The following is a 15,549-nucleotide window of genomic DNA, read 5'->3' as shown; positions in this document are numbered from 1 at the left end:
ACCGAGAGTGTGCGAGTGTGTTTAGGAGGTGCTGTTTCCCACAGCCCTGATCTAATTCCGTGGTAACTCAATCTCCGTGTGAGCGCTTCCCGGCGAGTGTTCTCCCACCCGTCGACAGTCTCTCTCTGGCTGGCTGAGTGGCTGAGTGTGTCTGACAGAGGCCGGCTCAGTCCCTTTGGACCCCCACCACCTCCATCCTACCCACCCTCCCATCAGGATTGATTTACTATGTCGACCGTTGGGGCTGTCGGCAGCAGCGACGCTCACAGCCGTGCCTTCATCCTGTGTGCACACCATCCTGACATCTTATACCTGTCATTCAACAACTGCTGCAATGGAGTTTGCATTTGTGTGTGTTGAGGCAGAGGGTATCTGGGGGACATTCCTGTGTGTGTGAGATCATATTTTGTCCATGATTTATTTAAATTGAGTGGAGGTGTATGTAAAGTAAAAGTATTAACTTTGCTGCATATACACATGAGCTATGAGATATTATGTAAAACAGAGAAAATGCCACCCATGCTGGTCTTAAACAGTTTGTCCAACTGAGGGAAATGTCTCCCAGACAACTTCTATTCAACAATGTTATCCTATGGGCCACAACTTCCTGCCTGTCCACACCGGTTCCACTCAGCACCCAGGCGCTATATTGGGTAGGGACCAGACCGGTCCTGAGACCCATTCCCACTGTGTGACCGTAATGCACCCGCCTTCTCATTCTTTACTTTCCTGCCTTTGTTGGCATCCATTCTCCTTGTGCTTTTTGGATAGGTAAAGCCAGGGAAGGATGTGTTGACTTCCTTGTTTCTTTGTTTAGCAGGAGCTTTATTTAAAAATCTTTTCTGAAGAAAACTCCTCAGGTCATAATACTGACACCAGGATCTCAGCACCAGCTGCCAATTACAAGGCTTAGAGTCAATTACAAGGCATGAACAGCATTTAGAAAAGATTCAAACAATACTTTGTATTCTGATATAGACAACTTTATGTGCTGGCTTAAAAGGAAAACGTGGATGAGTCGCTCTTGAATAAATAGAAATGTATGTCATTGCATGCACACTCCTTCACAGTGGCCCCAATTATATTGTTTGTAAGGATTACCAGTCTGCTTCCCATTACCAGTTAAGTTATGCAAGTCCACAATAGGGAGAAGGGAGATCACAAGACCGTTTCCCAAATAAGCGCAACAGGAGACGGCACGTGATGTCCACACAGTGAAAGGAGGACCACTGAGCAAGCTACTTTTAAGGCCACACATTGTGTTGCCACAGGAAAAACATTGTTTGCATGTCAATGGAGTGTGTGTGTGTGTGTGTGTGTGTGTGTGTGTGTGTGAGAGAGAGAGGTGAGGTGGGGGGTGTTTGGGGCTCTAATTGATATGTATCTCCTGGTTTACATCATGGTAAAAGGAACTTCACAGGCACCAGCCATATGAATTATTAGTCAAGTCAGGCCGTAGAAAATCATAATGATGATTACTTCCCTTCCCTTTGCTTTGTGTGTGCGTGTTGCACAAGACATGAATGGTCACTGCCAGGGGAAATCTATGTTGAGTAGAGTAGGTCTGTCTCTGAAAGTCCGCCATCATGTTATGAGTTAGTCCTTTACGTTACCTCAAACACCTAGGCCAAGGTTTTTGGGTGGACTTATATTTGTCTGATGCAATTTGGAATAAAATCTGATTAGCAGTGACTACAATAACTGATATTTTTTTAGACAGAACAGAGAGAAAAAAATAGTAAATTTATGGTGTGTCACAAGTTTATAAAAAAAAATCTGTTTTTTTTGTTTTTGTGAGCCTACTCCTTTCCCAGTGGATGCTCTGTGCCAGCTGTCTGCGCTGCAGTAAAGGACTGCTTTCCCAAGCTCCGACCTGTGGGAAAATCTGTTGTGGCCAGTAATTGATTCCGCCCTGCCAGCCCCATTACTCTCCATTGCAGTCAAACTGCCAGTGATCTGCAGAAAGCCTCTTAGCACAACCCCTTTACTCTTTCTTTTCCCTCTCTCACACAAACATGCATCAGAATCCCACCAAGTTCTACAGTTAATTCTGTCTCTGTATATAATTTTTACTCTACAATCCACATGCCTTGTGCAGTTGATCTATTTCTTCACCTTTTTTTCATTTATCATATGTCCATATCATGTTATAATGTCCTGGTGATTATGTAGAATGTCACATTTAATGTCAACTGTTGTCAATAGGTAGTATTCATTAAAATCTTTGAAAACAACATATGTTCTTAATTCATCTGGAAATCAAATCACTGGCCTTAAAAGTAGCCTTTGTTAAAAAAAAAATTGCCAGGAAAGGTCAGACTACACTTGTCTGTTTACCAGGGAGATGTTACAGCTATGATCTCTGTCATCATCCTGAAAGGGATGAATGTGAATGTGCTGCATGGCAGATCCCCCTTGAAAACACCCCTCCCTCAAAGGTTCTCATGAAATATTAAGTGCAGTCATCTGCTGAGATGGTTAATTGTCACAGCCTAACACTTACCACATGTCTAAATAAAGATAAGTTCTCCCCCTTCCAATTAATCTTCAATTAAGGGTGCTGCTCTGTGCCTCTGCTTCTGTGTCTCCCAGCCTTGGCTCAGCAGGTGGGCGAATGGTGGGTGATTGTTCTTGTGTGTGAGGGGTTATATGAGGATTATCAGGCTCTGAGTGGACACAGGACAGCGATAAAATTATGTTTTCGGACACATGACACATTCACATGACCACTGCCATGCTGTCCCACAACCATCTCTTCTTGTCACATTAATTACACAGCAACACTTTGAACACAGCCTATAGAAAGCTTTAGAAGAAAGGGAGACATTATATTGACCTATTGAAAACAATTGTTCCATGTGAGATGCAGAGAGACATGAGAGGCCTCAAGCAGAATGATTTATCAGTGATTCTCATGACTCTGGCAGGCTTTATATAACCACCAGCTGAAGGGTGCACTTTCCCATGTTGTAAGGGGTCAGGAGGCCACCACACTGTGGCAGTCGTTTTTTACACAAAATTCCAGCCCACTGTTGGGGGATCTAAGAGAGCATAAAAGAGGAGCATAGTACTATACAGTATGCTTCACTTTAGCTCCTGGTGAACCCTCCGCCCACTGCCCTCTTCGCCCCATTGGCAGCTCTCCCTGCACCTCTCCCTGTATTGACAGAACAAGCAGAGTCTCTGTGAAAGGCAGTCCCCCCCCCCATTCCTCTCCAGCCCCACCATCGGTGTGCTGCAAACCAGTAGCCTGAGGCGCAGGGAGCATGTGGGATGAAGGGATGAGAGAGAAGATCAAAGCAGGAAGCATGAAAAAGCTCAAAGCACACAAGCAAGAGGCACCTCTCTGACCTCTGCCACACACACAACCACACACACACACACAAACACACACATACACACTCTTCATCCTGGCTAAGCAGAGCGATCAACGCCCACCCTTGGACCCTGGTTCCCTCATCCGACAGCCATTTAAAAAAGGCAAAGAGGTGAGGGCACGTCACTCAGGTCGTGTGAGCCTCTCAGCAGATGGTTGCACACCCAGTTCTCATCAAACTTAAACACATCTTCCTATCATTGTTTTCTATTTCATTTCCAGCTTTTTATCAAAGGATGGTTAGGAAAGTTAGGAAGGGCAAATGGACTGGTTGAAGATACTTAGTTGCCAGTTGCCCTTGATTTAACCCTCCTTGGATAACTATGACTTGGATGACTGAAACATCTTCACAGAGATCTTTTAAAGCTTTTTGTTTTTCATAAAGTGCAATAGGCTTTTAAAATGGTTGGATTGTTAATTGGAATTGCTCAACTTTAATAATTGCATTAAAAAAACTTAATCTGAATAGCAAAATTTGAATTTGTATTTATTATTTTGGAACTGAATTCCAATGAAACTGAATGTAATATTATGAAATTGAATTCAGTTTCTCTGAAATTGTATTTGATCCTCACTGAAAATTTATATTTACACATTCATTTCTCAAAATTCATATTCAGTTGTAATTTAGTTTTCTGAAACACACACATGGGTCCTTGCGGAAGAGCAATCGAGTTGCAGATTCACAGAAGTTCTTTTCGGCCAATCTGGAAAACGATATGTGTGCATTAGAGGACCACTAATGTTACAACTGATGCGTAAGTATGGGCCGATATCAAGTGGGAAGCTTCTGGTCACAGACCTGAGGTGAATGTGAAATGCCCTTAAACCTGCATTCTATTGAACAGCCAGCAGGGGTGACTCTCCTGGTTGCAAAGTCTGGTTCCATTAGAAATAATGGTAAAATGACCCTACTTCTTACCTGATTTATTACCTGAGTAAGCACTTTCCTAATGAGTTTATAGTCTCAATGGCTAGTTTCAAGTCTTCTTCAATACAGCATGATGTTTATTTAGTAAATTATGGTCCCATTTAGGACCAAAATTTAGGAAAATAGACCAGAAAGCAGAGTATGCTTCAGGGTGGGATTATCTGTGATTGACAAGTCGTTACCATGGCGACCTGTCAATCAGGCTAGACTACTCATGGCACTGTGCAAATTTAACCAGCGCCTTTGAAAAAGCTTATTAGGAGTTGGCTGTACACTTTCTCTGGTGAGTACATTTAGTTTTAAGGTTGTTGTTCGTTAGACAAAATTATCATCCCGGTTAAAATTACACTTAATGTGAATTACAGATGCGCCTAGCTAATCAACATGCTCCACACATGGCCGTTAGCTCAACCGTCTCGTCCAAATATGGTCACGTCCGGTGCCGCTGGTTGCAAAAAATCAACATGGCAGCTCACTATTGGCTAAACTTGAGGCTTCAGAACGGCAGTCCACAAACCAACGGGTGATGTCACAATGACTACGTCCACTTCTTATATACAGTTTATGGTCAATACCAACTTCAGACTTGTAAAGTTTAGCATTTTTATGTTGCTTTACTGTTTATTTTGTATGTTAGTATGCATGTGAACTTGGTCAGAGTCTTTAATAATTGCTTTATAAAAACTAATTTGAATAGCAAAATAAAAAAATATAACAGGCAATTCCCGCCACTTGGCAGCCATCTTGGTAATGCCTCCGGGCAGTTATTTTGTACTAACAACATCAGGCCCCTATCCAAATGAATGGGGAGAGAACCATAACTGCACTTTCAATGGTCACCAGGTCATAAAAACTATATGTACAGAAACACCAGTAAAATCTAATAAAAATTGCTGGAAAAGTTTGGTGACATAATTTGCCCCAAAATAAGGTTAGAAAAGCATTTTTCCCCATCAGTTATACTTCTACTATTTTTTCAGTTTCCCTGTGTTGCTTTTTAACTTTTTTATATTTCCCTGTTGCTTTTATGTTTTATGTAAAGGACTTTGAATTACCTTGTTGTTGAAATGTGCTATACAAATAACTTGCTTTGCCCTGCCTTACTACACATGCATGGTAGTAGTGACGCATGCGTGGTAGACCCTCACGTCAGTGGAACCACACGATTGGCTTCATATGTTTCCTGGCTTGTTAAAAGCAGACATTTGGCTTTCTAGTGGGAGGAGGGGGATAACAGCCATCTATGGTGTTATGGGCTTTCAGTATAGAATTGTATTGAGCATTCTTTAAATGGCATGTCTCATCTTGATGCGTACTACATGGTCCTACTCGAAACGGCGACCTCGGGTAAGAGAGGCGCATTGACGAGGAGGCAAAAACCCATGGACACTGGTGTCGGTCGCCAGTGCGTCTCTTAAGGTGTCGGGGAGTGAGGTTTACATACACGAATGACCCTTCTGCTCGTGATGTTCGCAGGTGTCGTGCCTCTGATAGGAAGTGTGCCCCTGGCCGTGGGATGCACATGCATTGAGTGAAGGTGGACGTTCAATTTCAAGTAAATGAAAAATATATCATGGTTTGTTTAATTTATTGTTTTAATATTGTTTTTTTTTTTTTATTATTATTATTATTCTGTAGGCTAATTTTAGGTGTTATTGAACTTTGTTAACAAACTTCACACTATTCATTGAACTGAACTGAGTGTCTAATGTTACTAAAAACTAAGGGAATGTGTACCCCCTTGTTTGTTTATGTGCAAAATTACACACACATCGTTGCTGTCATGTCCTCTCTTCTTTTATCCAGGTCAACATTCACTTGCGTGATTCTCCAAATGCCACCTCAGCCCCATCTGAATGTGTCCCAGAGGGGCTCCCACGCTCAGACTTGCTGATTCTCTCTATGGGAGCACAGCAATCATGCACGATGACTCATTATAGATGCCATAAATCCCAGCAACTGCTGCCACTGGGGGAGACAGACAGTGCGTCGAAGCTGAAACAGCAACAGACACTGGTTGGAAATGGCAAGTCTCCTGGAAGATTATTGTACTTGATTATCTACAGAATCCAACTCCAGAGGCCTCTCTCTTGGGGCGGAGGATGTATGCACCTTTGATCGTATCTGAATAATGGAGGACACTATCTGAATTGAAGTCTGTAGCCCTGTAGGACCTTGTTTGTTAATGTGCGCAATTACCTGTTGTAGCCCTGGACTAGGGGACAGTTCCCATGATCTATTGTGAGGTCATGCATGGTCACCTGTAGGCCTGTCTTGTGGCCAGCCGGCCCAGCATTACAACTTGTGGTACAACTGTGCCCTTTACTGGGGGCTGGGGCAATAACCGGGATGTGTTTGAGGGACTGAAATCTTGTTGAGTGAGGGATTCTTTCTTCACTTATGTCCGCAATTTGGGGTTTTTGAGTGGGGGCGAACACGCAGGTACTCTGAACATTGTGAACACAAAAACATGGTACTGTTTTGCTTAACTCTACAGAAGGCAACATTGACCTTTAATGGCATAAGCAACAGATGGCAAACTCTGACCTGATGAGGCAAGTGTGAATGTGGGGGCTGAGTTAGTATGCTTGTGTTCTTTATCATCGGAGCACTCACTTTAGCCCTGTGGGTTGAGAGCGAGCACCCCTGGCTCGTCAGCCTGCCCTGCTGTCCCTGGCAAAGCTAGGCAAATGTCTACCTTCTTCCTCTCACCACCTGAGATCAGGACAAAACCAGGTGGACTATGGCTGAGCGTATGAACGTCTAGGCATTCTGATCTGTTATGCCTCTTCCTGCTTCTACCTCTGGTGGCAGCAGATCTGACATCTGTCCAAAGCCTGTCCAGATAGTGATTGATCGGTGTAGAAACTCAGAGTTCTGCATCTTGGGAAGATCCGTCAGTATTAGCCACAGATGCCGATGGGCGATCACCATCTCAGTCATGCCTTTCCCCAGGGCTACAGCTGCTGTGCTGGAGAGCTAGAGGATAAAACTGGCCATTCTGTGCACCTCGTACAGCACCCCGAGTTCTCTTTCTTCCCCAGAACCTAGTGCAGGTCTCGCAACTTCTCAGTCTGATAAGCCTGCAGCATAGAGACTGTAGCACACAAGTAGAGCCTCTGGGCGGGATACATTTTCTCCAGCTAAGAGGCAGAGAATCTGCATTGTCTGCTGGAGAGTGTGGGCTTATGTGCCATGTGAATGGCCAGCTTCTCGTCCATATGAGAGAGGTTGGTCAGCCCGGGAGACTCCATACCCTCCATATCAACGAACTGGGAAAGAGGCAGAGAGAGTATGGCCTTGAAAGGATGCCCAGGACACAAGTGCGAAGTCAGGAAAGGCCTGCAACTTGTGTCTAAGGCTATATTCAGACTACGTTCTTTTCCAGTTCAGAATTGGGCCACTTCATATGTGGTCCAAATCCGATACAGATCGGATCTTTTGAAATGTGACCTCAGTCTGGAAACTCAGGTCACAGTTTAGTAGTAGTAGTAGTAGAATATGTAGTCTTATATGGGCCACATTTAAACAGTAATGTGAACTGTCAAACCAAAAAAATCGGATCTGGGGAAAATATCGGAATTGAGCATTAAGGCCCCGTGGGGGACTTGGCGGCTTTGGACAGCAGAGAGTCAGTATGAGTGGCTGAGCTCCCCAGCACCTTAGTCAGGAAAGCCACACATCTCTCCAGAGTAGTCTTTCAAAGTGTGCGACAGCCAAGACAGACTGGGCAAACCTGTGTGTTGAGTCCATAGATCGGGGGGAGACAGCAAGCGCCCCTGGCTCGTCAGCCTGCCCTGCTGTCCCCGGCAAAGCTAGGCAGAGGTCTACCTTTTGGAGAATTTTTTGGGGCCGTCGTATGCTTCAGGACAAAGCTGGGGGACGGGAGTGCCTCTGGACTCTGGCCTCTGGACACAGTGGATGCTGTAGCGCTACAGCAGAGCGACATAGACACCAATGCACAAGTATAAATGCATGGCTACGTGTGTAGCTACACAATAGGCTATGCAAGAAGACCTGATGCAGTAGTATAAATCACGCTTTAGTGTGCAACATGCACACTGACTGACAGACTGGGCAAGCATTATGAGTATGTGTCTTGGAGAGGGAGAACCCACATGCGCTCGGGCATGGCCGATACTTGGGCTTCCTAGCAACACAACGACATTCTAGGAGAGCTCTTCTTTCTTTCCGGGAACCATTCATTTGTCTTTCTTTGCAAGTTAACAGAGCTAAACAGGCGAGTGGTTGGCAGTAATAAATAGGTGTTGGAATGGGCTATTTGTTTGCAAGGCTAAACAAATATCCGTTAACTGCTAAACAAGCACCACGCAGAAACAGCCTTGATAGCGACACTCTGGGTAGGGAACAGGGTTCTGCTGTAGTCAGGTTATGCAAGGTGAAGTGCAAATAGATTGAGGAAAAGAGACTGTACAGGGGCTTTTGTAGGCCCAGGGGAAGATGGGACTTCCCCTACCTGCAACACATTGACCTTGACAGGCATTTTGAAAAGGTTTCTTCAGGTTGGTCTTGCAAGGACTCAATCCCCCATACTAATATGTTGTGCCAACCAAAAGAGTACTTCTACTCTCAGGGACGTGCACAGGGGGGTTGCTCTGGTTGCCCGGGCAACTGCCCGTTTGCCTTTCCTGACTCAAGTTGCCCTTCCGACTCGCCCTTCCGAGAAAAAAAAATAAAATAAAAAATAATCGCGATCGCAAAGCCTCATTCACTTCCATTCGGGCACCGAAAGTGAAAGTCAGTAGGGGAAGGGCAAACTCTGTTTAAGTGGCTGCACTGCTGCAGCGCTGCCTGCACGTCAGTCGATTCTGTTCCCTACCGGAATTCCTGTTTCCTTCCTTTATGCAATCATACTACAACAAATCATGCGTAGTTTTGCCCAGTTACCATACGTGATACGTACCAACAGAAGTGAATACGAGCTAGAAGCGCAACTGAATGTACGGGAAGCCAAAAGGTTAAAAAAGGATTGTATTTTTTTCCGAAATCTAAGCGTTTTTTTATTTAATATTTTATTAGAAGCGAGTTTTCCCCATCTGTCAATTCAATCTAGATTATTTATTTTCAAATAAAAAAAAGGAAAAAAAAAAAATAAATAATGATTAAAAAAACAATAAACAATAATATAAGGAACTCTTTTTCTCATATGTATTTTGGTGACATTTATATTGTTAATACATTTTGGATACTGTGTTTAGTGCCTTTTTTCAGGTCAGAGCAACTGCCCTTCAAAATTCCTGTGCACGTCCCTGTCTACTCTATACCCTAGCACACACACCATTATCAAGAAGGCCCAGCAGAGGACGTACTTCCTGCGTCAGCTCAACCTGCCTAAGGACCTGCTGATCCAGTTCTACACAGCCATCATCCAGTCTGTTCTCTGCACCTCCATCACTGTCTGGTTTGGATCTGCCACCAAAAGGACAGGGACAGGCTACAACGGACAGTCAGGACTGCAGAAAAAATCAGCAGTGCCAACCTGCCCTCCATTCAGGACTTATACATTTCCAGAGTCAGGAAACGGGCAGGAAACATCACTGCCCGGACACAACCTGTTCCAGCTCCTCCCCTCTGGTAGGCGCTACAGAGCACTGTACGCCAAAACCAACAGACACAGAAGCAGTTTCGTCACATAAGCCATCACTCTGATGAACAGCTGATTTCTGACTCACAGTGTCAGGAACAATTCCTGTGCAATAACCCAGTAACTCTGTCTCTAATCAGTCACCTGTTTACTGGTTTCCACTTATTATTTATTTATTCACCATTCTCTATTTCAGTGCTGTTCATACTATGTCATATTGTATATACTGTATACCAATACACCTACCTCAGGTCATAAGGTCATAGGTCTTATTTATTTTTTCCAGCATCCTTTGCACTATGTTCCATCACGCTGTGTACATGTGTTCATGTATGTGTACCTTTATCATATCCACCTTCAACATGTACATAATGAGAATAATAGTTTACTCTTGCATCCTTTGCACTCTGATCACTGCACTATTTGTCAATATGTCTATATTGTTTTTTCATAGTGTGTATGTTAGTGTTGTCTATACTGTAGTTTGTGTCTGATTTTATTTTATTATTATTTTATTATTAATGTTATGGTATTTTTGTACGAGTAAGCACATCATGAGCAATGTCAAATTCCTTGTATGTGTACACATACCTGGCAATAAAGTGGATTCTGATTCTGATTCTGACATGGGTGAACATCACGAGCAGAAGGGGCTCGTGTTTATGGAAACAATAAATAAGTTGAGCTAACGTTAGCGTTTCAGTATGTTCCACAAAAAGTGCATTCTAGCACCAAGTTCACAGGCTAACATGCAAAATAAACAGATAAGCAAGATAAAAATACCGAATAACAGGTTCCACATTTGAAGTTGTTATTAACCTATCCTTGAGCTTCAGTTTTGAAGTGAATCCTGGTTTGTAATGTCACTGGTCCTCTAATGCACACATATCATTTTCCAGGAGTGAAGGAAATGGTGGAAATGGTAAAAAAGATAAAATGGTTAAAAAAATTTGCTAATTGGCCAAAAACGAAGTTCTGCGAATCTGCAACTTGATTGCTCTTCCTCAAGCACCAAGGTGTGTGTTTGAGCAAACTGAATTTGAATTTTGAGAACTGATTTTGAACTGTGAGAATTAAGTGTGAAAGTTTATAGAGAGCAGAATTTTCAGTGAGGATCAAATCCAGTTTCAGAGGAAATCAATGCAATTTCATAATATTACATTCAGTTTCAAGTTTACTGGAATTCCGTTCCAAACTAATACATTCAATCTCAAATTATGGTATGCAGATTAAACTTTTTAATGCAACTATTCAAGATGAGCAATTCAAATTCAAATCCAAATTATTCAAATTAAGTTTCTTATGACACAAATTTCTGCCCATTCTGAGCATCAATTTAAAAACATTTTTGGGTTCCCGGACATTCCAGCAGGAGGCTTCCTAAAAACTGATTGAATCATCTGTGGGAATCATCTGTTCAACAAGTAAACAAATTATGGACATGTCTCAACTACAGTGCATGGCAGTGCTCTGCAAAAGTGAGACTTACATGATCTGGAAATAGGTGTGATTTAAATGTTTTATGTCCCTTTTCTTTATTGTACTTTATGAAGATCAACACTGTCAGATTATTGGCTACAAAGAAGTGCAGCAAAGTTCACCGTCAACATGATCAGCTGTGACCGCAGTTTTACCTGCTGCCGTATAAAGCTTAGGTTTATAATGAGCCCAGTCAGACTTGCGAACTCCCCCTTGGACCTGAGGATCCTCTCTCCATTATTCATGAGTCCTCAGGTTGGACCCTGGGAACAAGCTGAGCGAGGCCCTGTGTCAATACGAAACACTGGCCGCCACAATGGGCTCTGCCTCCAACTACACTGTTGACAGACACCAACACAAAGGAGCTGAAAGGGGTCCCCCTCCGTTCTCACACACACTGAAGAATGAGTCAGTGTGCTGCCGCTCAGAGCTGTGTTTGTACAGTATATACAGCTTTTGTCCATGGCCACTGTTCTCCCATCAATGGGGGCTGAAGTGTTGATGAAAACCAAGAGGAAAAGACTTCTCTGTGGCTGCCAGCAAAAGTTCATATTCATTAGATGGGCTCTGCGCCTGCTGGATGGCACCTGTATGTACGTAGAAACCCCCCGGCAGACACAACAACAAGTAATTGGCTTATTGGAAGGGTAAACAGCATTTCATGATATATCACAGCCCTCCCACTTTGACTATCACATTATGACAGGCTGCCATTGAAGGGAAGTAATAATTAATGCATTTGGATCATGAAATCAAAGATTGCATCATCTCAATAAGGTAATCTCTATGGTATACATTGATTCCACTTTCTCTGGTTTCATATTGATGGCTAATTTTGCATAATACACCTAGCACAGATGTGCCGTGATAAAAGAATGAATCCACCTCAAAAGGGTTGTCACATGAGTTTTGCCCATGATCTTAGACAGTTGCAAGGTTCTTGCCCTGTGTACGGCCATCATTTATTTATCCGCTGCATTAAGTCTGGGAATGCATGGTTTTCTGAAACAGTAACAACTTCTGTCTTGTTGCAGATATTTGCATAATTTCACCCATCAAATCTCACTACTCCAATTTGTGGAGAAAATGTCAATCAAAGTTAATTAACAGATTTTTCAGAACACCACAAATTGTGGCAAATATGAATCCAAACCAGTCAAGTAGATGTTAGAGGGGATGTGGAAGGACCATGAAAATTTGCATATATTTTGGTAATGCCCATTGTAATACGTATAACTTTTGGAAATCAATTTTTACCGCTGTGAAAGAAGTAGGTGTTAAATTGAGACCCTCTAATAGCAATTTTTGGGATGAAACTAGATGTAATTCACATTAGGCAAAGGATGTAATAATACAGTCCGTATATTATGTTCCCTTGTATACTGGATTGAATATGTCTGTGTAAGGTCAACTAACATATAACCTATGTTTAATTTTAGTTAGTTTTAGTGTTTTAGTTTGTGTTATTTATTTAGTGTTTTAGTTTGTGTTATTTACGTTGGTATGTTGCTTTTATTATTATTTCCATTTGTTTTGATAAAATTTTTTTACATACATGTTCATGTTTGTTTGTTCGGATATAAATAGTGTAACCCCTTGTAAAGGAAACTGTCAACCTATGTTGACATATTTTATATGTAAAAGGGGATGTGTTTTCAACTCAAATATAAAGTATTGCACTGTGGACAGCAGTGGAGGATGTAACAACTCAATCCATTTGAATCCACTGAGGCAATACAGTGTGTCACAGGGCACTCTTCTGACCTCAATCTGATTTGCTCTGAGCAGCTCCAATCATCTCTTTGTGAAGACTCTTTTCAGCTTTGATCTCCTTGAGACATTCACCAGCAGCACTCGTGGGCTCTTACATCAACTCAACAGATGAAAAAAGCCATTTATTAGGCCATTTCTTTTCATTTTATTGTTTGGTAAACAAAACAATATCACTGTCTGCATTTTGCGTTGAATTGGCTTTAACAGAGAGGATTAACATGATATAATTAAATACAGAAATAAATGAAATCACATCTACTGCACAATGACGGAGTCTGTAGTTGTGGAGTCTGATGTTGACCTCTTCAAGACATATTGTCTCATTCTACAAAAGCATTGAATTAGATTAGGAGAGCTACTCAACCAGCAGAGACCAGTACAGACAAGTCTGACACTTGGACACAAATCCACTGATATCTGATTGTTTTCTGCTGCAGTTTTGTATATCATTTGCGTTTCACAGGCGCCATCTACTGGTAATATCACCAGTATTACCATTCACTCATAGAAGGAGGGATGCTTTTTTGTATGTGACGTTTTAAACAGATACAGCCTTTATTGCAAATCTTATCGTTGACATGGGTAGGCTACATTTCACAGACAGAAGTCTTTCCGTCATTAAAATGGCTTTTTGATTTTTTTACTTTTATTTAGATCCCCAAAAATATAATAGTAGACTAACCACAAACTAAAAGGTGTATGCGTTATAGGAGATGTCTGGTGAGTTCCCTGAACAATCTATAAGTGTTCATTTTCATTTAAATTTAGATTAGATTTAGATGATTATTTTACTTGTTGTAGCCTAAATATTAATTTTGTATTTTAAATTTATTATATTAACGTGAATTGTGTTTATTTGCGCAAAAAAGCATTATGTATCTGGCTTCTGAAGATGGGGAGACCGGGGGCAGTTGTAACATTTTTTACATTTTCCTTAAAAACTCACAGACTACTTCAGATACACAAGTCATCTTTTGATACAAGAAACACATATATGTGCACTAATTAATAATATAATTGATATATTTTCACTTGTAAGAATAAAAATACTATGATATTTAATTTAATGCAAGAAGTCAGAGTGTTACATTGTAACACTCCTATTAACACATCATTGAAAACGTATTCCAAACCACGCCCCCTAACCATTAATTTCCATGGCAACGTCGGAATCTTGGTCTTGATTGGTAGTCCTGAATCAAGGACATGTTTCACCAGGCTTCAAATGGTTACCTGGAGTGACAATCTTTCCGCTCTTCAACTTTGTGACAGGAGACCCTGAAATATCTCGTATTTGTTTAGCAGCCTGAGCTTTGTCTTCACCATGGTTGAGCGTTTTGTTGGAAACTGGACTCTGGTTGCCAGCGAGAACTTTGATGAATACATGAAGGCAATCGGTAAGACTTTCTACTTTATTGTAAACTGAGGGTATTATATTGCCTTATCACCATCATGTGTAGCAGCAGTTGCAACAACATCTAGAAACAGCATCCTACTTAAATCTTGTTGTGTTGAAGGTGTGGGCTTGGCCACTCGGCAAATGGGCAACGTGATAAAACCGAAGCTGGTCATCAGTGTGGATGATGCTGGGGTTATTTCAATGAAGTCTGAAAGCACGTTCAAGACCACTGAAGTCAAGTTCAAGCTGAATGAAGAGTTCGAGGAGACTACTGCAGACGGCCGAAATACCAAGGTGAGTCATCTTGTTATAAATGTAAAGACTTATATTTTGAAGTGCTTCTGACAGCCCCAACGTGACTTCCAGACCATCATCACTCTTGAGAATGGCAAACTTGTGCAACAACAGACGTGGGATGGAAAGAAGACGACACTGGAACGAGAGTTTCAAGACGGGAAACTAACAGCTGTGAGTAATTGCTTGATTGAGCAAATGTGAGCCTACTACTAGAATAAGAAGTTTTTGGATGGCCTTTACATATGCATTCCTAATGTTTGCGTTTCAAACTTTATTCTTGAATTTATAATATGAGATTTCTAACACTTAACCACTTTCTCAACAGAAATGTATCATGGATGACGTTGTTGCAATGAGGACATATGAGCGAGCGGCTTAATTGCTTTTGTTCCACATCCAAGTTGAGCTAGGACCCTCTGTTCCTTTAGCCAACCCAAATGCACTGAGCGATTGCCAAACAATAAAGTCTGAACTGCGATACTTGGTCTGTGTGCAGTGTTTGGGGTGCACATGGTGTGGGTTAGTCTGTATTTTAATGCCCTCACCCCTGCTTTCTTGGACCACTTAGTCTTTATGGGAGAGATTAAGTGCTAGGTTGGCTATGCATTACTGGGGCAGCTGAGTGTTTCAAAACAAACTCACTTTAAATTAGTTTTTGTTAATGCTAAAAATATGTTCAAAGCTAAATG

The 15,549-nt window shown here is 41.9% G+C and overlaps 1 protein-coding gene across 1 annotated transcript; it reads left to right on the top strand.

The window, feature by feature from the left end:
* The first annotated feature begins 14,406 nt into the window (after positions 1-14,406).
* On the top strand, positions 14,407-15,340 carry fabp4b (fatty acid binding protein 4b). Its single transcript, XM_038711594.1, has 4 exons — positions 14,407-14,561; positions 14,682-14,857; positions 14,930-15,031; positions 15,186-15,340. Exons 1-4 carry the CDS (start codon positions 14,489-14,491, stop codon positions 15,237-15,239), a joined length of 405 nt encoding a protein of 134 aa, XP_038567522.1. The 5' UTR covers positions 14,407-14,488; the 3' UTR covers positions 15,240-15,340.
* The last annotated feature ends 209 nt before the right edge of the window (positions 15,341-15,549 follow it).

This window comes from Micropterus salmoides, unplaced genomic scaffold (assembly GCF_014851395.1).
Source record: "Micropterus salmoides isolate LMB-PRFRI ecotype aquatic unplaced genomic scaffold, ASM1485139v1 Ms_hic_scaffold_11, whole genome shotgun sequence".
NCBI lineage: Eukaryota > Metazoa > Chordata > Actinopteri > Centrarchiformes > Centrarchidae > Micropterus > Micropterus salmoides.
The sequence above is the reverse complement of the archived record's forward strand: the minus strand, read 5'-3'. Positions and strand labels throughout refer to the sequence as shown.

Excerpts from the sequence above, each read along its gene's own strand:
- fabp4b (XM_038711594.1), top strand. The coding sequence starts at position 14,489 with ATGGTTGAGCGTTTTGTTGGAAACTGGACTCTGGTTGCCAGCGAGAAC. Across the intron at positions 14,562-14,681 it reads TGAATACATGAAGGCAATCG|GTGTGGGCTTGGCCACTCGG; the intron begins GTAAGACTTTCT and ends GTTGTGTTGAAG. Across the intron at positions 15,032-15,185 it reads AAGACGGGAAACTAACAGCT|AAATGTATCATGGATGACGT; the intron begins GTGAGTAATTGC and ends CTTTCTCAACAG.